This window comes from Amphibalanus amphitrite, unplaced genomic scaffold (assembly GCF_019059575.1).
Source record: "Amphibalanus amphitrite isolate SeventyFive unplaced genomic scaffold, NRLGWU_Aamphi_draft 001081F_arrow, whole genome shotgun sequence".
Taxonomy (NCBI): Eukaryota; Metazoa; Arthropoda; class Thecostraca; order Balanomorpha; family Balanidae; genus Amphibalanus; species Amphibalanus amphitrite.
The window spans coordinates 83998-108184 of NW_024882575.1; the positions used below are offsets into that span (position 1 = coordinate 83998).

Consider the following 24187-nt stretch of genomic DNA (forward strand, 5'->3'; position numbering starts at 1 on the left):
CACACTACCTTTAACAGTTCGGAGCAACTATTAGTCTATCCTAAACGCTATTGGTCTATCCAAGTCCTACGTCAGAACTTTTCTCATTGCATTACTCAGCATGTCAGGCTTAATGAGATTGAACTGTTTTATGTGGAACGCGTGAAAATCGTTCGGTTGAGCCATTTTTGCGCTACATAGTGCATATCTACTGCATTGTGTCATCGATAGATTGACATTTGTGCATAAAGACAAAACGAAAGAGGAAAAGCTTCTTGGGAAAGCTTCTTGAGAAACCTATGTAGGCGAGCCTGCCACCTAAGGGAGGTCACCCGCCACGGTGCCGATTTCGATTGGAATATATTTTTCTCGCACTAATAGATATATCACGTGCGGTAGGCATGATGCTTCCATAAGCTAAGCAGTAAGCACACACAACTTTGTGAGCGCTCCTTACTTGTCACTTGTTGCCGTTACAACAGCCACAGACATCCCCTTGCCACTGCTTTCCGAAATCGCGTCCTCACAGCGCGTGAAGCTCAGGTCTCAGCGCGAGCGGAACAATAATCCGGCGCTAACAACGCAGCCAATAATCCCTGCCGGCCGGGAACCGCCGAACGCCGGGCGGCCCGACCAAATCCAATTAGGTAAAGTCCGGTGCTTATCGGGATATTCTCCTCCTGGGAGCAATCCCGGCCCACCGCTGCCGCTCCCCTGCCTCGCGCTATGTCTGTCTGTATATCTGTCTGTGTGTACGCCTGTCTCGTCTATCTGGGAGCCACTCGCATCCCTCTCCTCGCCTAAGAGCCTACCATTTCACCTCTCCCCGGGTTTCTCAGTACCACTTAATTTTCCTATTCTCTTATACGTATGTTCAATAAGTAAGTTCCGTTTTGATATAGGTAACTCGTTTATTTTTTGGCACATCTCAACCAAACATGGCTCACGGCTCGACGAACTCGCCCTGCAGGCGAACGCATCGTTCCCATCGCTTGGCCAGAGGGATGATGGAGAGTAGGGATGGTGTTAGAGCACCTCGATGCCCTCTGCCTGCAGGGCATCTCTCGCCACGAGGGCACAGTGAGGAGGCGCGCAATCCTGGTGGAGGATGAACCGACCACGGGCCTTCTCGGGGGCGGCAACTGGCGATTACTGGCAGGAGATGATCTCTAATGATCCTGGCGTAGGCTTATGTTTAGGCTTTCTGTTATCGCCTGGACAGTAATCTTTCTGTTGGCCATCACCATCTCCTCCACTTTGGCGACGTCAGTGGCTGTGACCATCGTCCTCAGCCTGCCTGCACGTGCCAGGTCGCGCACGCTCTCCCTCCCCCTCCCCAAACTTTTTCTTCCGCTTCCGAACTGCGGAATCACTAAGAGCATGGCTCCCGTACACATTCACGAAGTTGGCGTGGATGTTAGCCGCCGGCTAGCCCTGGATAGCTAGGAATCGTATCACTGAACGTTGATCCTCTCGGGTGGCCGATGCCATTTCTAAGGCAGTCTAAAAAAATTGTGTTATTTGATCTGCTCCATATCGTCACAGAAATGGAATAAGAGGCTGAAAATGCGGTCACTTCGACATAAAGGTCTGAATTCTAATCCCTGAAAAAATCGCGTGCGTAGACCGCGTGAATTTTATGTAATTGCTCTCCGGAACATACTTATTGAACGCACCTTATACGTACGCATGCTTATCTCTGACTTTTTGCCTGAATGTTCTCCTTTCTCCCTCCCTCTCTCTCTCTCTCTCTCTCTCTCGCTCTCTCTCTCTCTCTCTCTCTCTCACTCTCTCTCTTTCCCTCTTTCTCTCTCCCTTTCGCTCTCTTTTTTGCTTTTCTCTTTCTATCTTTGGCTTGTCTTTCTCCCTGTGACTTATTGTCTAAAACCTTTATCTTTAATTGCTTTCTCAAACCACTATATTTTCACACCTTGCTGCCCCTTATCTTCCTCCCTATGAAGCTTGTGGATTGAAATTAATTTATTCCTATTTTCGGCATGGACACTCACATCACTGCTTGTCTTCATTAGCGACAGCTCACACCTTTACTCTGTCGCCTGGTGTACCTTTTTTATAAGCACTGTCATTTTCACACCACCGCTGACACGGATATGTCGTCCAAGGTTCCTTTGAGTCCAGCGCCATGCAAAAATCACCGTCTGACGTCGATTTGGGCGGAAATCGGCCAATATCCGAGGACGTCCGCTGAATTTATCGGCTATCCCGAATGGCATCTTCTATATTAACCGAATTTATAAGAAGTGATAGATGACATTGAGATGAAACGTCAGCCGGCCATACGCCTCGACGATTTTCGCATAACGGACGGCACGGCAAATTTGGGATGGCGAATGTTGTATATGAGAAGGAAACCTAAAAAACTGACTCCGGCGGCGGGCGACACATTTGTTTTGTGTCGGTAAGAAAACAAATCGTGCATTGGACGTGTTTGACAGGCGCCGACTGGTGTTCCGGTCGCCGTGAGCTCTCTGCTCCGGTGCTCCGGTCGCCGTGAGCTCTCTGCTCTGGTGCTCCGGTCGCCGTGAGCTCTCTGCTCTGGTGCTCCGGTCGCCGTGAGCTCTCTGCTCCGGTGCTCCGGTCGCCGTGAGCTCTCTGCTCTGGTGCTCCGGTCGCCGTGAGCTCTCTGCTCTGGTGCTCCGGTCGCCGTGAGCTCTCTGCTCTGGTGCTCCGGTCGCCGTGAGCTCTCTGCTCTGGTGCTCCGGTCGCCGTGAGCTCTCTGCTCTGGTGCTCCGGTCGCCGTGAGCTCTCTGCTCTGGTGCTCCGGTCGCCGTGAGCTCTCTGCTTTGGATGGCAAGTGGGAACCCCCGAACACGAGGCGAGCTAATCATCAAACGTGCAGCTGCATTAGCATGAAAGTCCGCTATGTCTGTCAGAACATGTTCTCGTATCCCCCACCTCTCTCACTCTCTCTCTCCCTCACCCCCTCCCCTCCTCTCTCTCTCTCTCTCTCTCTCTCTCCCTCTCTCTCTCTCTCTCTCTCTCTCTCTCTCTCTCTCTCTCTCTCTCTCCCTGATGTGTGTTTGGGAGCTCGTGTTGTGTGTGTGCGTGTTTGTACCGTTTGACCCACCTCCGAGTCTGAGCACGTTTGCAGCCACCGTGTTCGTCTCAATCCCGGAGGTGGTTGGCCGAGAACCGGCTTCACAAGACGGCGCAGCACCTGTGGGGATCAGACTGCGACTGGTGGATCTGCGCACACCAGGTACGGTCCTGCAGACAGACCAGGTACAGTATGTATGTACTTGGACAGACCAGAGGCACTTTTAAAGAGAGGAATGACACTTTCAGACAGACCATCGGCACTCATAGAAGAAGAAAAAAATAGCGGCAGCCGAAGTCACACTCAGGTCGCCAAGGCTTCCTTAGTGGTCAGTGAGTCGCTCTCAGCGGTCCGCGGGGCAGGCTCAGCGGGCAGCCTGGCCTAGCAGGCCCAGTGACCAAATCAGCGCTGCAGCCCGCTCCGCCCCTGCCGGCCGGAGCTGCAGTCAGCAGTATCCGCGCCGTCCATTCTGTTGTCGCGAGGCTGAACCGCTGCGCTGTGCTCAGCATTCTGACCATTCACCGTCGCCACCTCCGTGACTGGGCTCTCCTTCCACATACGTAGTCTGCTGGTTAGCGGCGAGGCGGAAAAGGGGAACTCACCTCTTGTCCAGCCACGATAGTCAATGGAGATGACGGCAAATCGTCGACAATCAATGAGCACAGCTAATGCATCATCCGAAGCTTCTTTGGCAGAGTCGCTATGCCTTTGTAGCTTGATAATGGTGACAATCGTATACTATGTGGTGCAATACTATAACACTTTACATTGTAATTTGTATTTGATAGGCATTTCCACAGGATTGCTGGATCACCGCATGCTTCTTAATCAGAAATAGAACTGATGAAGAACAGTGAAACGTTCTAAATCTCCTCGGGTTATGTGTGATTTCTGACCTTGCAATCTCGTGCACCACATCTTATCTCTCGCATTTTAGCTGTGTTTCAATTACATACTTATACTAAATGAATGAATCAGCTCATCAAATTATACACGTCTCTTGTGATATGCCCACGTCCGACAGTCCAGCTCTGAGGTGAGTGCTGCGCTCACCGGCCAGTGAACCATCAGCCCCGCTGCGCAGTCCGCCTCAGCAGCACCTCTCCCACCGAGAGAGAGGCCACTGGCCGGCCCAAACGACCCTCCGGCCCCGCTGCCGCGCCCGACACGTCTCGCCTGAACAGATTAAATCACCATAAAGTGAATTAAGCTATTAAATGGAGCGCTCTACCTTGATCCCAGGATTTCCAAGTGAGCTTGCTGGATGCAGTTGGGACGAAGTTCTTATCAAACAGTTCTGGTTCAAATTATGCATTACAGAAATAGTTTGAAGACTTTCTGATGCGTCTTGTAACTAGGTAGAGTGTAGACATCAGAAGAGCACCATATGAAAGGCAGGCGTCAGCGTTGGTAACTAACAGAAATCATTTTTTCTTTTAATTCTTTTTTACTTTTAGCCAAGACTGAATACGGTAACATCCTTGTATTAGTAAAAAAAAGAGATTTTCTTTGGTATTCTTGTGCCGAACTCAACAAACTTGCTCAGATTTTGTAGCAATCGTTTGAAGCGTACCTAAATAATTTATTTTTAAATTTCAGCCAGATATTTCGACACTCTTTCCATTATCATTATATCTGATTGCTTAAATACATGACGATTTTCGACTGTTCCAATTTAATATTTTTGTTCGAAATGAATGTTTCAATCACCGAGAGTAGTCATTCGGAAACGGATATGAGTCTAGAGTGCTATCATAAAATGCTATAATTGCTTTTGGTGGTATAAATTATGAAGCGAATCATAAAAGCAGTCTCAGAAAATCCAAAAGCTCTTCGTTTTATGGCGGAGCAATGTGGTGTAAATTTTTCAGCGGACGTCTGTAACCTGGGGTGCGGAGATGATGGAATAAAATAGTTCACCCACGACTTGGTAAGTAACACCTGAATTACTAAAATTGACATATCTGCACAACGGCCATTTCATGAATCCTGTAATGCCTATCTGGCCTGGCAATGAACCCAACATTCTTTTTCGGGGGCCCTCATCATCCGTTTTGTATTCAATCGGCAGAGCACCAGACGCTCAGTGGAAATAATTGGGCTAGGAGTCGATGGAAAACGCGATGCAACTGGTGTTAACCTTTGCATTATCTGCACAATTGTACAGATCGTATGCATATGTGTGTTACATATAAGAAACGTGCTCGTTAACTGGGATGTATTCAGCCTTTTGTTAGACATGTTTAACGTCCTACTGAAATCTGTCTCATACCATAAATTTTCATATCTGGTGATAGACCAAGAACAATGTAATTAACATTCAGAACACTCAGAACATCCACACTGAATTTATATACGTATAAAAGATCGTTGGAACTGCAGGAATGCAATGCCCTGAACATCTTCGCTTCAACAAAAATTGCACGCTGTTTAGTCGGAGATCATGATGTAACTGACCTGGCTTGCAGGTCATTCTGCAGTTTCTGCACCCCTCTGTCTCGATACGACCATTGGCTATTGCACTATGCCCATATCTGGTAACGGCGTGCCGAACTCGTCCAACGACCCATGCAGCGTCCTCGGAGCGCGGCCGCCGCAGTCCGGCGGTGTCCCGCCGGCGCCCGCTGCAGTCCACTCACGTCCCCCATCGCCGCGTGCGCTTAATCTGGCCTCTTTACTATCGGTTTAGTGAGGACGGGGTTCATTTGGAGCTGGCCAGCCTGACTGCAGAGCCGGAGCGGGCCGTTATTTGAAATACCTCTAGCTGTTGCTCGGTCCATAGAAAGGGCCTCGAACGGCAGCTTTTATCACCGGTCGGAAAGGGAGCCATGTCAATGGCGGCGACTGGCGGTCGTTATCGGCGCACGGGGCCCATTGTCGGCCTGCGGGCCGGCCGGACACAGACAGATTGCCGCCGGGACCGGCACCGTGATCGGGGAGTCGAACGGCGCGACGGGTCAGCACCGTCCAGGTGCGCGCGGCGCGCACCCGGTCAAATGGGAAACATCACCGGACCCGGGCTATTGTCCGGCCTGAAAGGCGTGAAGAAATAGCTGACTTTTATTTATATATGGTGGTAGAATTGGAAGATATTAGCGAGCAGTTATGGTTTTTATATTTGTCTTTGCTGTCTCTTTCCGCTGGCTACCTCAATGGATATGCCGCTCAAATGTTGACAGTAGCGGCGGAACACCCTCAATTAAGGGGGGGGGGGGGCACTGCCGACTTTTGGTCCCATTCTTTCCATGCAACGCCCATAGGGCTAATGTTAAAATGCCAAAATCAAAGGGGGGCACGGTGCCCCGGTGCCCTCCCCGTTCCGCCGCCTATGAATGTTGATTCCCACCAGTCGTAGGTAGTTATGTTGTTTCTTGTCATTCTGGAAATACGGAAGAATTTGTCAAGTAGGTACCTAGGTACCTACTGCAATATAATGTTGTATCACTTATCGCTTACTTCGTTCTAAGCACATCTATCATTTGTCATAGAAAACGCTGGAAAAAAAATCATTATTTCATTCAGGTAAAACATCGCTTCATCTGTGAGCTTATGGCCTAGCCGATAGATGACTCTGCCATCGTACGCCTGATTCATGCTGTGCCGCAGAGCAGTACCGCCTGGCGCATGCTGTGCCGCAAGGCCTTGACGCAGCTCACCGCGCCGGCTCCTGTGCCGCCGGACTGCCGCCAAATACATACGTTCATGGCATTGGCTATCATTGGCATTAGAGCTTTCGTATATCTATTTCGTGTCATGTCGTCCTGGAAACATTTTGCAAGCCCGTCAAGAAGCACGGTTTCTGAGATCTGTGGGTAACGGAGGGAGGAGGCGCAGTCGGTGAAAGCCAAGAGGTATTTGGAGCCAGGGCTGCGAAGTCGGTGGATTTTCGGTGACTCCGACTCCGATTCCAATCCCGACTCAGGCTCCCAAAATTGACTCAGACTCCGACTCCGACTCCGATTTCGACTCCGCAGCCCCGGTAAGTCTGCGGAATCGATGGATTTTCGGTACCCCCGACTCCTGCTCCAGCTTCCAATATCGACACCAACTCCGACTCCGACTCCTGTCAGGACTCTCAACTCAGACCGACTCGGACTCCGACTCCAACTCCAGCCAGACTGTCGACTCCGAACGACTCCGACTACGACTCCGATCCCGCAGCCCTGTTGAGAGCTAGGCAAAAGGCGGATCGGATCAATGCTCCCATAAATCATATCTCGATAATTCTGGATTTATACGGATGAGCTCAGCAAGTCCATACAAATTATTCACGTGAATGACAAGATACCTGAATTATGTGCATTCTTTTTGTAGCTAGCCTGTTATGGAGAACGTAAGGTAATAGTTTTAACCAATACTATGTAGGTATACCTATGTATATCGTTGTGCTCAGCCCAATGATGTTAATTGTTCCGGAGATGAGCCAATGAACTGGGTGAAAATGCAATTTTATCCGATCAGGCAGTCTCTCATGTCATATCATCCACTGTCCACCAGTGTCCGAGATGCGCATCTCTGCATAATGCTCACTCGCCGGACGTCGGACTCGGATTGAGTCCACTGTCGGCGGGCACTGGACTCCGGATGGACTCTGACGCGCATTTCAACCGGCCGCTGCTCCCGACTAACGGACCGGCTCCGGCTGCCGGTCGTATTAACGGCGCTAATGGCATGGAAAGCTATGGCGCCTCTGGCCCGCCCGCCTGGTCGCCCCTTGCGCTACGGATGGGAATGACCATCGGGTCACATCGAATGGCGGGGTCATCGGGCATGACCCCGCCAGAGCAATGGGACGTGGTGTGGTCGTGTGGCGTCAGTCAGCTTATTTGATCCTGAAGATGTCTTACAAATAGGTATGTTGTGTGCCGGTAGCCAGTTCCAGTGAAGATGCCCATTGCCCAGCCCATGTTGAGACACGGAATACCTATGAATGAATGAGCGAATGAATTAATACCTAAGGGTGATAAGGATACCCATCGACAATACCGGAAACATAACAGGAACGAGGGAGATGAATGGGTTAATTGGCATGCTCCCTGTGGCCAGTGGGGTGGAGAGAGACTGTTTCTCGCTAGCCGCTCCGGCTCCATGTGCCTGAGGCGAGCAATAGGTACCGATAGTCGATACCTTCCGGAAAAATCTACTCGACTTCTCACGACGATGTTAAAATAATTTGCATTTGTCAAGCATTTCACTACTTCTAGCCATATCTTCTTTGGAAATACAGAAGACGAAATTACAATACTTGGCGCTTGCTGAAAACAAATTATGAATACCCTCCATCGCATAAAACACAGTGTAGGATATAAGAGAATAATAATTAGCTGTCATGTCTCTCCCTTTCTGTAACTTCTGCGCATTATACGTCGACATATGCCGCAGGGCGGCCGCCTCTGTGTTGTGGTTTCAGTTTGCCTGGAAGTTCACGGTATTTTTCACATTTATTCTGATCTCCTTCACTGTGGATGGTATAAGTCATAGTTGATATTTTTCATTTACAACTCCATTTGTTTCTAACTGCAAGCAAGATACTGACTTAGGTCATGACCGGGGATTCTAATTCTGGGGAAGACAGCGATAACTCTCCGAAGAAGAGCAGGAAGATGAGGAGAATTAAAACGGTAAGTCATTACATATATATGCTTTACATCAGCACAGTGGTAATATAGGGCCATCAAGGATATAATATATGAATATGCAGCATACCTTATTACTGTAAAATGGGGTGTTAAGGGACAGTGGGGTGATAAGGGACAGTTGTGTGGGAAAAACTTTGAGGCATGTTAAGTTCCTAATTCAATAATTGAATTTGAGAAAGCTAAATAAAAACTTGAGAGTGGTAGTTGACACTGTTTTGTTCTTGACTAAAGGAAAAAATGGCATGGTTTTTCATGCAAGTAATTTGGTTCAAAAATGGTTTTTAAAATCATGCTACATTTTCACAAAATTTCACAAAATCTCCAAAACTCTGTGTGTACCACATAAACTAGTAGGTGTACAGGGAAAATGAATGCGTAGGTGTATTGTCACATGTATTACGCGTTTCCTGAAAAAAACGTATACAAATCCGCCCATTCATTCATCATCATCTTCCTCTTTTCCGGACACATGCATATTTTGAGGTGGATGTGGGGTGCTAAGGGACAGGGAAGAAAAAATAAAAATAATATCTAAATATAATTTCATAAAGTTTTCTTTCAGTAGGCATGGAAAACACCAAATTCCACATAAATGATAAAATGCTGGCAAATTCATGCTTTTATCTCTAACACATCTTAGGTTATATAACAAAACACCTCAAAACTCCCTTGACACACTCTTTTATAATGACGGGTCAATGAAGACTGATGTAGGTAAATGTGATGTCATCATAAAAAGGCCAATACAAAGAGGGCAACAAAATGGCAAGTGACTAGCTTCAAAATGGGTGTTTGTTGATGACAGAAGGGTACTTTTTGGTTCTGTTTACCTTATAATTAGCACATTTTCCAGAAGCATAAACTGCATTACATGTAATTGGCTAAAAAGGCCATTAGTGGTGAATGAACCTGACTTGTTTTGTGACAGAATATGCAAAACATATCAAAAAATAAATTGTGTGCCCTTTGACACCCCAATTGTGGGCATTTGATGACCATTTCTTGGAATAATATAGGTGTCCCTTAACACCCCACATTGGGGTGCTAAGGGACAGTGATGAAAAATAATAAAAAATAACATGCATGTATATAGTTTTAAAACTTTTATGTAGCAGGCATGTAAAGCACCAAATTCCACATAAAATGCTGACAATTTGATGCTTCTATCCCCAACCCTTCTTGAGTTATATAACAAAACACCTCAAAACTGTCCCTTAACACCCCGTTTTACGGTACCTATCTATACCTCATTACATTATTACCTATCTATACACAAGGTGAGTAAACAGCTCAAGCTGAAGATAAGTAACAAAATAAGGCATCTCAATCTAGATCAGGCAAACACATGATTAAAGTGCCTCAGATTGAGCTATTAAGTCAGTCAGATGAAGAATAGTAAAAAGCTGTGGGTGTTGGCGCACTGCAAATCTACCACCCAGAATGCCAATTTGGTGTTGAGGCCACAATAAAGTTGAAGTGGGATCAGTCATTGGTATATGTGTAGATGAAGTACAAATGGTGGGCTGGTAGGTTGTAGGTTTGTGGGTTGAAAGATTAGGTTAGGCAAGGATAGGTCAGGTTAGATTATGTTTTTTGTTTTCACTGTACTTCATCTTCACATTTACCCAGGCATCAAGGTCATCCGAGCTGGCTGAGTTGGGGCTAGGCTGGTGTATTTGTGGTCCCGAAACACCTGCAGTACGTACAGCTCTTTTCAGAGTCTTATAACAAATTCTTCTGATTGCTCACCTTTATATGATAAAGTGCAACAAGTGATATCTGTATATTTTGTCTTGAAGTGAATCATTTTTCCTGACACTTCATATAGATATCACTGTGTGAAGTGATAGCTATGAATGATATCTATATCTATGAATCATTTTTCCTGATATCCTGACAAACATAGGCATTGTCTCATGTGTTGGGACAGTCTGCTGATAGGCTGAATCAGCTTTTTGAGGTTATCATCCCAGATTGCAACCTATGACAATGTTAGAGTGATCCTGTTAGTGCAGGGCTTTTGCTCCATGATGATATCTGTGGCAAAGTGTGGATCTTTTATGAGATGCAGACCAAGCATGTAGCAGCTAATGATTCTGTCTTTAATTTTAGATGATGGCACATTTGAGGAAGAATGTCAATAACAAATACTAAGAGGAAAGCACACATGGGAAAAAACTTGCATTGATTTTGTCCATTTACCTTTCCATTTATGGGCAATACTTCTTTTTCCTTACCATTTCATCCCCTAAATGAATGCCTCTAAATTTGTTGGTGCAATTTAAGACCTCATTTTGTGCAGGCTCTATCATATAATATATGGTGGTTGGTGCTGATTGGTGTTGATGTTTTTTAGCAACTAGTGCAGCCTGCATCTCTCATATACTTCACACTCTGGCACCCACCCAGTTCAGCTTTTTAATTGCAAAGCTTTCTTTTTTACTTCATGTTCATTGAAGCTATGAAGTGGAACCTGTAGCAACCAGAGAGCTAGGGACTGAACTGCAACCTGCAAAGCATGTCAGCACTCAGCATAGATACTAAGCCACCCTATCTGAGGGAAAATGTGTTCAGGCCTGCATCATGGGGAGAAGCAATTCACACTGGCATGCATTAAGTAGGTATGTCCTATCCAGGAGAAATCAACTCATTAACTCTGTGTTCCCTACGTATACAGAAAAATGCACCAAATAAAGCCAATAATCAAAAGAACATCATAGAAGTTTGTGCCTTACAGTTGTAACATAAACAATTCCAGGTGAACCATTATTCAGTGTTTCCATTTCACATTATTTATCAAACATACACCCTAGAAATGAGCATGTTTTGTAGAATCAACTAGGGACAATAAGTAATTACCCCACACTTTCATTTCTATTGATTTATGCAGCTGCTGCACCTAGCATGCACCATGTAATGGTAAATGGTGTATCATTTATGTGCAATAAACAGGATATTGTACAACTTAATGGTCATATGGGTAAATCCTTATCTTATTTCTAATAGTGTTGTGCTGTGCTCACTAAAAATTCTGACAAATTTTATTTGCCTAGTATCCAATATTTTCCCTTCATTTTCTAAAATGATGTCGAAAAATATTGGTGTCATTTTTCAGAGCAGTTTTGGAGTTCTTTGTACCGTAAAATGGGTAAAAGTCTGTTAAATAGCCATCATCAATCAGGTCGCGTCCAAGCAGTCCGATTCTGATGCGGCATTTCACGGTGGACGGTCTTCCGCCGGCCGTGGTGAGCCCAGACATACCTGCGTAACTCGTTGGAGACGCGCACATAATCCCACTGCCTGGGCGCATAATACCCCAGTGTCAGGGCGCCCAGAACCCAACAAACAACAAACAACTGATCCGGCTGCGAAGGGACTATGCTGGAGTAACATGTCGAGCAGATGTCTTATCGATGAAGGTGTCAACTTGGTGTCAGCGAGGGTTAAGCATTTTCTCGACTTGTCAACAGTTACTTTGAATGCCTGATTACTCGTTGTGTGCTTTCAGCGTGAGAAGGATCGTAAGATCTACACCGATGACTGGAATTTGGCTGAAGAGGAGCTGGAGGGACATCGGCTATTCGATATTGACGAGAAAATGGTCAGCGACAATTTTCCACAATGCTTTGTCAAAGAAATGAAAGGCGAAGGTGAGTTATTATTCAATTGTTCCTTGTAGGAATAAGTGTGACTATCCGTCGGTTAATCGGTATTCCTGTTTTCCTTGATGGTCTGTCATTGTTTTGGTCAAGAAAAATAGTACCTACTTACCAGTTACCAGCGGCAGCTACCTGTCTGTATCTATTTACATATAGAATACAAGACACTTTTCAAATTGTAGATGAAATAGTGTTTTTTTAAAGAATAATATTGCTATTATTCATTAATTGGAGTATCGGGGCATTGTAATCGTATTCGAAATTGAAAATAAAAATAAATAAGGAATCAAAATGGCATACCCAGACTTTATATTTTTCTGCTGGTAGTAGACCATGGAATTTACACAAAACTCCGAATGTAGCTGTAATAAATCTTGTGTAACTCTGGTGTTGATGCAGTCTATTTACAATTTACATTTACTGCCGGTACCTAACTTGCTTTACGTGCAGCTCGACAAAGGCCATATTCGAGCAGGGCATATTCGTCTGACTCGGGGTATTGTGCTGCTACCCTTTTAAGCTGTGCCTTAGTTGTTTGGCCTGGGATTGTGTTTTTGCCGCACTGGATATTGAAGACTAGGATTCGTTCAGCATCATTATTTAAATCGGACGGGTCATTATGCAGAATCGAATTGCCGTCTGAAATTGAATGTCTTCCGGCGATGTGTTGGCGGAAATCAGCCTGCTGTTCTGTGTAAAAATACAGTTTGTAGTTTGCACTAACGGCACTGACTACCTTGCCTACCTTTCTCTCAACATAATTACTTTTTTCGGTTTTTAGCAGCGTTTGCCATTGCTAACTGTAAATGCCATTTCAGGGTGCCTCACTGTCGTCGAGCGGCTCCGCCGTTTCCAGCCCCTTTAATTCTATGGCCTGCCGTTTCAGAGTTTGACCTGGCCTGGGTGCAGGCGAACGGCTTCTCCACGCCGCTGGTGTTCCACTCCACCGAGGGTCTGGGCATCAACGTGCCGCCGTCCACCTTCACCATCAACGACGTCCGCCTGGCCGTCGGTTAGTGTCCTTTGGGGCGGGGATTTCGGTCGGACGTCCGCCTGGCCGTCGGTTAGTGTCCTTTGGGGCGGGGATTTCGGTCACTAGGTGGAGGGGACGTCCGCCTGGCCGTCGGCGCCTGGTGGTTAGTGGAGGGAGGGGGCGTCCGCCTAGCTGTCAGTCAGTGAGGGGGTATTGGGGGGTGGGTGGGGGGGGGGGGGGGTACGCCCGCCTGACCATCAGTGGGGGGGGGGGCGTTGGTCAGTGGTTGGTATTTGCAATGCCTGTATGTTTACTCATAAGCACACGACGCATTGCTTTTGCTACCTATTATTTTCATTTTTATTTCTTCACCTGTCTACATCTTTTCGAGGCCCGCCTCGGTACACTTTTCGCCTGACCGCGAACAATGGATGATCCCCGTGACACTACATGCCTCACGCCGTCGATCCAGTGTCCCCACGGACGTGTCTGATACGCGCTCCCCATATCCGCCAGGCTCTCGCCGGATGCTGGACGTCATGGACGTGCGTACCCAGAAGAACATGGAGATGACGATGAAGGAGTGGCAGCAGTACTTTGAGAACCCCGACAAGGATCGTCTGCTGAACGTCATCAGCCTCGAGTTCAGTCACACCAAGCTCGACAGACTGGTCGAAGCGCCTACCGTGGTACGTAGTCCCGATCGCTTAAAACGCACGGCGCCCCTAACGACGCCGTTACTGACGCCTCGGAGTCTGCCGCCCGCCTCTATAACGGCTGCTGTCAGTATTTTATTGCGCTTATATTAGTTGGTTTTGTGTGTTACCGACATCCCGTGACGGACTATGACGTCTGGATGACGCTGGGTGATATGTTTCCAGCGCCATTTGACCTATTGTGACGTTCGGACGACTCCGAACGGTACCTTACCGTCGCTCCGTGACGTATTGTGACTGTGGATGGCTCTGGGCGTCACATTTCTCGCCGCGCGGCGCCATCCGGTCGCCCGCCGCCCCGCTCTCAGAGCGCCGGGTCGGCCGCCGTCCCCGCCCTCGCGCAGTTTGTAGTGGCTCACGGCCGGTTTTCGGCGAAGCCCCGGGTCTCTCCAGATTACGGGCGGCGTTCCGGTGACGTTAGGAGCGGCACTGGGCACTAAATAAGGCCCGGTTATCGGAAAGCTCTCCTCCGGCGGCCGTAACTTGTGAGTGGCCAGTGGTGCGCGCTGTGCACGCCCCAGTGAGCGGCTGACTTGTGCCGCTGCCGAGCGACTGCCGCCGGCCGGCCCGGCGCCGCGTCTCTTACACTGCCCCGGCCACTACCCCTCCCGCTCCGTCCGTCCGTCTGTTCATGGTTCGATGGAGCCCATAAATTGGCATATATTGCAACCTGAAACCGGATCAGTCCGACCCAGGTGCTTAATATGGTCACAGGACTGAGAGTGATTTGAAAAGGCACGGCCATGATTCATGCTGTTCTATATTTTTCGCTGTTTTTTTTTTTTTTTTTTTTGCCTGGCTTTACGCGGTCCCAATAATTGAAGTACTGCTAGATGTTGATCAATAATTGCATTCAGTCTGACGTTAGCACATGTTTAATTTCATTTTAATTAGATAGGTATGCAGGGCAGGAATGCCCTCTCGGCTCATCCAGTACGTTTCTCCGTCGCCGTCTGTTCGCAGGTGAGGCAGATTGACTGGGTGGACCGCGTGTGGCCGCGCCACCTCAAGGAGCTGCAGACCGAGTCCACCAACGTGCTGGACGACATGATGTACCCCAAGGTGCAAAAGTACTGCCTCATGTCCGTCAACGGCTGCTACACCGACTTCCACATCGACTTCGGCGGCACATCCGTGTGGTACCACGTCCTCAAGGGCGGCAAGGTCCGTGAAACGATTGCTGGGTTATAGTTAATCTCTAAGGTTTCATAGTATTGCCGTATGTATTTGTCAGCTTTGCTTCAGCATTCGTCTTCCTGTAAAACTTTGTTGCGGATTAAATGTGCTTAAAAAAATGTGTGTGTCCATGGATGATGCGTATCTCGTATCTCACACTGTGCCCTGACGTCCGTCGGCAGATTTTCTGGCTGATCCCGCCGACGGACCAGAACGTGCAGCTGTACGAGGACTGGGTGCTCTCCGGCAAGCAGGGCGACGTCTTCTTCGGCGACACGGTGGAGCGGTGCGGCAGGATCGAGCTGAGGCCGGGGGACACCTTCTTCATCCCCACCGGTGAGGGAGCAACCGGTGCTGGAGGTGATGGGAACGGACGGAGCTGGGGAGAGGTGCTGGCGGATGGCGTCAGAGGGAAAGCGGTCCGCGTGGGGTTGTGAGTCGTGTTTATTGGAGGGGTGCTGGAGGAAAAGGCAGGGAGGAAGGACTGGTGCGGCTCACCAGCTGCAGGAGGAAAACAGGGACGGTTATACAGTAGGAAAACTGTTATGCTTTTGATGTGGGTCTCGATTACTACATGCTTTAACAAATGAGACAATGGGAATTTACCGAGCAACAGCTGTTCCTTCGATGGAGTTTGTTATCTTACTTCACACTCTGACCAACTAAATCTATCAACCTCACACTATCAACCACTGTTTCTCTTTTCTGAAATGTCGATGAAATCGATCCCCGAAAGCACCAGTTAAGTGTCAAAAGTGCCAGTATACCCGCGGCGCGGTGCGCGTCCATTTCCGTGTCCCGTGAGACGTCCACTGACCTGGTCACCTCCGCGCTCCCCGGCCGGCCACAGGCTGGATTCATGCCGTCTATACGCCGGCCGACTCTCTGGTGTTCGGCGGAAACTTCCTGCACAGTTTCGCCGTGGAAAAACAACTCAAGATCGCCAGAGTGGAGGACGCGACTAGGGTAAGTGCTCGCGATGCCCGGCGCGGGTTTGTTTTCCATTTAGTTTGTGTTTGCTTTTGTGCTCTGCTCTGCGGAGCTTTGAAAGCTCCCGGCTGCCGATATTTTTTGTTTCGATCGTGAAGTAGAAGAGATTTGACTAGTGTGGAGAGGGCTTATAGACCCGATTTGAAATTCCTTTGTCGACCTGCATGCATGCTTCAAACGATTTGTTGTGACGGGATGAAAGTTGCCAGGTTGTGCGGGAGCATATTTTACGCGACTTCTTGTGTTTTGTAGGTATTGGTAAGGACCATCAGAATATCTGGCCGTTAATTGGTGTATGCACTCGTACTTGGACACCTATCTTTGTCCGGCAACAATTGTTGGCTTGCTAGTCTACCTGTTCACTGTTGACTTCAAAAGATCATTCGGCTTTGCGCTTGTTGCTGCTTTTTACGTAATGTTTGCTGCCGAACCCATGGCACACAGACGCTAGACCGTCAGCTGCTTTCCGCTCGTCACTCATTTCCGCGGTGACCGTCGTGTCACGACGCTAACGGGCTGTCGTCCGCTCTGCGCTCTCAGGTGCAGCAGAAGTACCGGTACCCGTTCTTCACGGAGATGCTCTGGTACGTGCTGGAGCGGTACGTGCACTGTCTGCTGGGCCGCTCTCACCTGGTACTGGGCCTGGACGAGCTGGCCGAGCCGGCGCCGTCGCCGCATAAACCGGCACCGCCGCACGTCCACCTGACGCCCTTCGAGCTGCACGGACTCAAGGTCAGGGAAGGAGAGGGAGGGCTGAGAGTGAGCGTGGGCACGGGCTGGGCCGCGGGACTTCAGCACAGTATAACATTTATCCATTGTGCTTTTTGGCTACATTGCTATCTTTTGGTGTTTCAGTCTTCGTCATCGTCTCGGTCCCTAAGTGTGTGAACACTTACTACTTTGCCTGCATCACTACCTCGCCAAAATACCCACCTCCGGTGTAACTGACTCCGCTAATCCTCGGCCTTCCCTAACCTCCCCCGGACGTTCTCTGTCCCCAGGCGATCGTGCTGTACCTGCACAGTCAGCCGGCGTCCCGTAAGTGCGTGCCCGAGCTGATCCGCGACCCCATCGGTCTGATCGGCGACGTGCGTCAGCTGGTGGAACAGCACCGGTTCGACTGTCCGAAACTGGCCGTCACCGGCCGGCCGGCGCTGCAGTGGCCCGACAACGGACAGGTAAGGGGCGGCGGGGTACACAGGAGTGCCCGGGGAGTGCGGGGAAGACCGCGGCTCTGGGCATATGGAGGAGTCTGGACTGGACTCATATGGGGGAGTGGCAGTCATAGACTCTTCTGGTGGTGCACAGGCCTCTGAATGCATTACAGTATATGGGTAGTGGACAGTGGTTAAACATTTATGAAAACTTACAGGGGCAGCTAGGGTGTAGGATTTCGTCGGCAAGCAGCGGGATCAGTGTTTTTGTATGCGTGCTAGGTGGCGCCAGCGGTGTGTTTAGAAACATCGCGTCGGATAAATTATAGGAGCTTTTTTTTCCCTGTAACGAGAGCCCAGCACCGCTGAGGGCACTTCAGTTAGGTAAGCACTCTGTCGAGCCCCGCTCAGGTCTGATTAGTGTAGGGCGCTCTTCGGCGGCCACGATTAGGCCTGAATGGGAGTCGAGACTAAGTCGTTTTACGGATGCTTGGAATTCACGTAATGCGTACCTGCATTTTTATTCGATTGTATGACAATGCTGTTTTGTGCTCTAGGCTTTTGAGCATTTACACAGCTTTTCTATTCAGAGTGACCTCATTATATTTTTGCAAGTGTAGGCTGCTTTCTGCCAGCGCCGATCACACTGATATCGGCCGCCTGCGTTCAGTAGACCATCCTGGCTGACCTCGCCCTCCCTTCTCCGCCCAGGAGCTGCGGCTGATGCTGCAGGGCTACGTGAAGACGGCCGAGGAGGAGTTTGACCCGGACGCCTCGCCCAAGAAGGGTCCCCGAGGGCCGCGCGGCACACCCATCACCAAGAAGCCTCTGCTGAAGACCAAGAAGGGAGACCGGCGCCGCCGTGTGCGCTGTGAGTCATGGGCGCCTCTGGGTGATGTCTGTTCAGTGATGGGACGGAGTTCGACAGCTATGTGGCGAGGTCGTCGATTGTGTCTGCATTGCTGATTTGTCGCTGTGTATGATAACTTAGTGATGTATGTTGATGTTAGTTACGATTGAAAACCGTTCACATTATTACGAGTTGGGCACACTTTTAAGAACAGCTTTGTGTTTTCGAGTAAAGGACATTTTCGATAATGGTATGCTTAGACTTGGTAAGTTTTTTTTTCGTGCACTATTTCTTATAGTTCAAGTTTCGTCCTTTCTCCTGAGACCTTGCGCTTCGCTGCCGGGCCATTCGGGAGTCTCAAGGCTAACCTTCCCGATCCTCTGCTCTTCAGGTAAAGAGTGCGAGGGATGCACCCGGGATGAGTGCCGGGAGTGCGCCTGCTGCAGAGATATGCCCAAGTTTGGAGGACCGGGCATCATCAAACAGTCTTGCAAGCGGCGCGTCTGTCAAAAGGTACGTTGGGCCACCGGCTACGGTGGCAATATTGAATTAGAGCAGGGGCAGGTGGCTCCTAGCTGTTGTTAGAAATTCTTTAGCCAGGGCCCGTCACGCAGCTAGCTGACGAGGAACGACATATTCTGATGACCAGCCGACACACATTTAATTCACCGAGTTATGGGTTGTTACACGCGATTGCTGTCGTCTGTGGTATCGTGCTGTGACATGTCGTTTGTGTATGCGACCTGTCGAGCCGTCACCTGACCCCGATATACCGCCCACAGCCGCAGCTGCCGGTGACTGCGGTGTGCTGCTACTGCTCCCTCACCGGCTGGGGTCGACCACTCTCCCCCGTGGCCGGAAAACGTAACCGTCCCGAACAGAAGAGCACACTGTACGAGTGCAGGAGCTGCTTCCGAATCGCGCACATCGCCTGCACCACCCGCCAGGTGGGTGGATAGCTGGATAGTCTGTCTTAAAAGTACCGCGCAAAGTGACGGTGGATCCATCAAGCCTGACCGAGAAAGGGCCTGCTTTAATTTGAAAATTACCGACCAATTGACCAAGGGAATGGACGAGGATGTCAATTGCTTCGGTGACCCAAATTTAGCAGGCCCTTCCTCAGTCAGGCTCGCTGGATCCACCGTCACTTTGCGAGGTACTTTTAAGACAGACTGGACATGTAGGGGCGGATGATAGAGAGCTGAGACGGTGGGCGGTTAATGGTGGAGGTTGGAGGAGGACGATAGACGAGGGGCTGTGTCGTTCGTACTGATAGCTGCTGTGTCATGTGTTTTTGATGTGATGTATCCGTCACAGTACTGCAGTAATAGCTGCTCCTGTCTCATCCTTTACCCTCCCCGGCCGCCCCCAGCTGAACACGGAGACGGAGGGCCGCGTGCTGTCGGCGCTGCCCAACTGCTGGACGTGCCCAGAGTGTGTCGACATGGGCCTGGAGGAGGCGCCGCCCGTGCTGCCGCCGGCGCTGCTGCCGCCCGGCGTCAAACGCAAGCCGGGCCGTCCGCCGGGCCGACCGAAGAAGGCGCGCTCGGACGAGCCGGTGGGCGTCCCGGCCTCGCAGGTGGTCTCGGCGCAGGAGCGTCTCTGGGTGCCGCCTGGCGCCGAGAACACCCTGCCGGCCGTCAAGGCAGAGCCCAAGAAGGAGGAGCCGCAGCCGGCCTCCCCGGCGGAGGCGCAGGTGAGAGAGGGGAGGAAAGGGGAGAGGGGCCTGGTGAGGGCTCATCCCCGGAGAGGCGCAGGTCAGAGGATAAGAGAGGTGAGGCAGGCCTGGTGGGGGCGATCCCCGTGAGAGGCGCAGCTCAGAGCAGGAGAGGAGAGAGAGAGAGGGAGGGGCCGGCTGTTGGGCCGGCTAAGGGGACGAAGAATATAGTATTTCATAAAGTTGATACATGTTTCATTGTAGACCAAGGAGTTGTGAGCTTTAGCAAGCTTTCGGTTGGTTCTTTCTATAGTGCGAATCAGTTTTTTGGTACCAGACGGAAGACCAAATATTAGTTGTCCAAAATTGCTCATTAATGAGTCACACAATCGTTAAAATCGTTAAAAATAAGTGACGTTTCGGTTTATTGTCTCTAAACCATTATCAAACAAGTCGTTCACGAATCGAAAAACACAGTACCAGATGCAGTTGTTTTACATAATACATGACAAAATGTCTCGTGAATAGGGGTAAGACCACTTCTTTTAGACATATACACAAAAATACCTATCACCTAAGAAGGAAATCGCGCAAAGTACGGGTGACTAGAATAGTCACATACAAGGCTAATCACACGGACACATCGTTCTTGACGTCCGGATTAGCGCCACAGGCCTAGTGTGACACATGAGTTGACCTGTTTGTTGAGTGTTGGTGTGTGCTGTCTAATGAGTAAGGCTTCAGCAATGAAGAGTCTATATTTGTTGTGTTCTGTTTTGATGATGTCTGTGTTTTCTGTGAGATGTTTTCTGGTGAGTGTTGTGTGGTGTTCTTGGTTCATGTGCTGTTTGGGGGCTGTTTGGGTCTTCCGTCTGGTACCAAAAAACTGATTCGCACTATAGAAAGAACCAACCGAAAGCTTGCTAAAGCTCACAACTCCTTGGTCTACAATGAAACATGTATCAAAGAAGATATTCTGCCAAAATATACCAATATTTCATAAATGTAGATGCATGATTTAATGTACGTGCAAGTGATTTTGTTATGATTCCAAGCATGTGCCAATCTTTTTCATAATTCCAGGCAGTGTAGTGGAAGTGTTTTCACTCTCAGTTTTCTCTGGAGACTGTCGAGTTGTGTGCTGCTCTAGCCCACACGGTGGAGGCTGAAGGCCGACTCTGAACTATGACGTGTCATCTCCGCCTGGCCCAGACGGAAAAGGTGGCGGAGCGCGCCTTGGGGGCCGGCTCTGTGACCTCTCACCTCTGACTGCTTTGTGCCTGTTCCCCAGACGGCGGAGGCGGCGGAGCGCGCATCGGGCGCCGACTCCGTGACCTCTGACCACTGTCTCTCCTCTGACTGTCCTGTACATACCTGTCCCCCAGACGGCGGAGGGGGCAGAGCGCGCCTCGGGCGCCGACTCGCCGGCGCCGCCCACCCTGGAGCCCCAGGAGCCGCTGACGGCGCCGCTCTCTCTGGATTCCGTGGACGAGCGGCAGCGGCCCGAGCTCAGCCCCGAGGGCGCGCCGCCGCCCGACCCCGGCCAGGTCAGTCCGACGGGGGCGCGCACAGCCACACACCCACACGTCATACACCACACACGGGTCAGAGTGAACTGGGGCCGGCCACTGCAGCAGTTGTCAAACACCAGTAACTCATGGCAGTGGCTCAAGACAAATCAGCACCAAATCAGCATCCACAGTTATTTTCTTGTGCAGCTACATCATCGATCTATGCGGCTTTCTCTTGGCTCCTTGGAATTCATGGTGGACGCATGGCCAGCACAGGCGTAAGGTGAATAGCATCTGAATTATACCAAAGATAAACAAGGACAGAGCTAAATCAAGGCCAGATCGAAGGGGTGTTTCATCGTCACCCAACATTTTGCGTTCTTGCTTGGGTCCTGAGGCTACACCGCCGTGCATAATTAAGCTGTATAAATGAAAAACCATTTTCACATATGTATAGTAGGTATATGATGTTCATGGAGATGAATGATTGCTGCAAATTTAGGAAGCTGGCTTTATTGTTCAAAATTAAGTAATTGCACAACATTTTTGCAATGCTGCTTATACGACGTTTCAAGAACGTTCACACTACAGTTTTGATTGGGCATGTTATGCCGGGATTAAGAATTAATTGATGTATATCAAGCCACCCGGTTTTTAGCCATGACAATGTCTATGACATTGTCATGGCTATGTCATCATGACACCTATGACATCACATGACATGACATCACATCTATGACAAATGACATTGATGCGACAGCAAAGTACGTGTCAGAAAAAGTATCTTAATTGATGCTTTTTAGTCGTGCTAGTTAATATTCATATTTTAATCAGAGCTTAAAACGTGCGTAATGCCTAGGTAAGATGCGTCAGTATATTTTGGTGTCCGCATATCCAGCGTCTGGCGTAACTCGGCTCTGTACGCTGCCGGTCCGAGTCCGGTATGTTGGCGCGGTCGCCTGGTCCTCCGCGCTGGCCCGGAGCGCCGGCCGGTGTCGGTGCAGAGCCGCGTTGCGCCGGGCGGTGCCGCTGACGGTCGCCCGGGTCTCGGTGTGGTGCCAGCAGCCCCCCTCGCTGCTGTAGGTGTCCGCCGGGCCGGCAGAGCCAGCCGAGCCGCCGGCGCCGGCGCTCGTCCACCCCGAGAAGGACGGCGGCACGCGCATCCCCACACTGCGCAACCTCAGCGAGTACGTGCAGGCGCGCAGCCGGCGCCAGCTGCGGCGGCCGCTGTACCCGGTCCGGCCGCTGTCGCCACCGCAGCCGGCCGCAGCTGCCGAGCCGGCGCTGCACAGGGAGGCGCTGGTGGCCGTGTTCCAGCGGCTGGGGCCGGCCGACCGGGCCGCCTGCCTACTGGTCTGCCGCGCCTGGAGCTCTGCGGCGCTGGACCGCCGGCTGTGGCAGCAGCTGTCGGCCGCCCACCGGCGCATCGGCGAGCACGAGCTGGTGTTCATCATGCGCCGTCAGCCGGCCGAGCTGGAGCTGAGCTGGGCGCAGCTGGGCGGCGACCAGCTGGCCTGGCTGGTCGGACGGCTCGGCCACCTGCGCCACCTGCGCCTGCAGGGACTGCCGTTCGCCACGGTGGCCGCGCTGCGCACTCCCTGCTGCGCGCTGCTGCACACGCTCGACCTGGCGCACTGCGAGGGCCTGACGGACGCGCGGCTGCGCGAGCTGCTGTCGCCGCCGTCGGAGGCCCGGCCCGGCTGTACGGACGCCAGCAGTCGGCTGCGGCGCCTGCGGCGGCTCAGCGTGGCCGGCACGGATGTCAGCGACGCCGGCTGCCGCGAGCTGGCGCAGCGCCTGCCAGAGCTGACGGAGCTCGACGTGAGCGGCTGCCTGCGGCTCGCAGACGCCGGCCTGGAGGCGCTCGCCGGGCCGGACGCGCCGCCACTGGAACGGCTGGACATCAGCGGCTGCCGCGCGCTGACGGCCGAGGTGCTGCCACTGCTGCGCCGCTGCGCCAAACTGCGCTCGGTCACCGCGCGGCACTGCCCGGCCATCTCTGCCGAGGCGGCGCGTCAGTTCAGCGAGCAGACCGGGGTCGAGCTGCAAGTTTGAAGCCGCAGCGCGCCAGCTCACCGAGAGGACCGGAGTCGAGCTGCAGGTTTGAATTAATGCGGCAGAGCCGAACAAAGTCGCGCGGTGAATCGTGCATGGACATGAGTGAACGCGGTGTTTCGTGCTGATTTTGATCTCGATCGTGTTGCGTTTTGCGCGGTGCGTTGTACAGACTACTGTTGTGAGCGGCTGAACTGGTCGATCGCTGCCTCACCTTGTGGGTGTCGGCTGTCATTCCTGCTGCAAGTGGCACAGCCAAGTGCCAACAGCATAATGGTGACATTCTGCTACTTTCTATGTGTGTAGCTGTGGTCTAGTGGTCTTTCCAATGTGAAGCGCAAAACCCTTTTTGGAGATTATTGTTTGAATTGTTTTGTCTATTGAATGCCAAGTGTAGCAAAGAACGTATGGTATTTGGAAGCATTGAATGCGAATGTTCATCCCTTGCAAACGTCCCACTGGCTATGGCTCATGTTGAGACGTTTGTATTTTGCCGCGCTGTTTTATCCTGATGTGTGGTACGATGTGGATGAGGTGCGAAAGAAGGAAATAGTTGAAGTTTAAGTTCAACCCCCTTATGCCCAAGCTGTGCTCGGTGTAATTCAACAAAGACTTCAGTTTAATTTACGATACCTAGTTGTGACGTAGGATGACTCAGAAGTCGTCATTCTTCTCTGCGTGTTCAATGGTTAAACATCTCCAAGAGAACTCCAAGAGGTCAATACACTTTTGTTCAGCGGACCTGTTGTTCGGCACCGTATGTAAGAAAG

General features: G+C 50.5%; 1 protein-coding gene across 1 annotated transcript; it reads left to right on the forward strand.

Annotated features, from left to right (window-relative positions):
* Positions 1-8398: 8398 nt before the first annotated feature.
* Positions 8399-24158, forward strand: LOC122369863 (jmjC domain-containing histone demethylation protein 1-like). The gene is made up of 15 exons (XM_043344954.1): positions 8399-8658; positions 12185-12326; positions 13222-13347; positions 13825-13997; positions 14988-15188; positions 15383-15536; positions 16051-16166; positions 16731-16922; positions 17192-17368; positions 18056-18215; positions 18586-18707; positions 18977-19141; positions 19567-19890; positions 21237-21398; positions 22446-24158. Exons 1-15 carry the CDS (start codon positions 8581-8583, stop codon positions 23415-23417), a joined length of 3264 nt encoding a protein of 1087 aa, XP_043200889.1. The 5' UTR covers positions 8399-8580; the 3' UTR covers positions 23418-24158.
* The last annotated feature ends 29 nt before the right edge of the window (positions 24159-24187 follow it).

Bases quoted from the DNA above. Each gene is read 5' to 3' on its own strand.
- LOC122369863 (XM_043344954.1), top strand. From the start codon at position 8,581: ATGACCGGGGATTCTAATTCTGGGGAAGACAGCGATAACTCTCCGAAG. The intron at 8,659-12,184 runs GTAAGTCATTAC...GTGTGCTTTCAG, and splicing joins AGATGAGGAGAATTAAAACG to CGTGAGAAGGATCGTAAGAT. The intron at 15,537-16,050 runs GTGAGGGAGCAA...GGCCGGCCACAG, and splicing joins CACCTTCTTCATCCCCACCG to GCTGGATTCATGCCGTCTAT.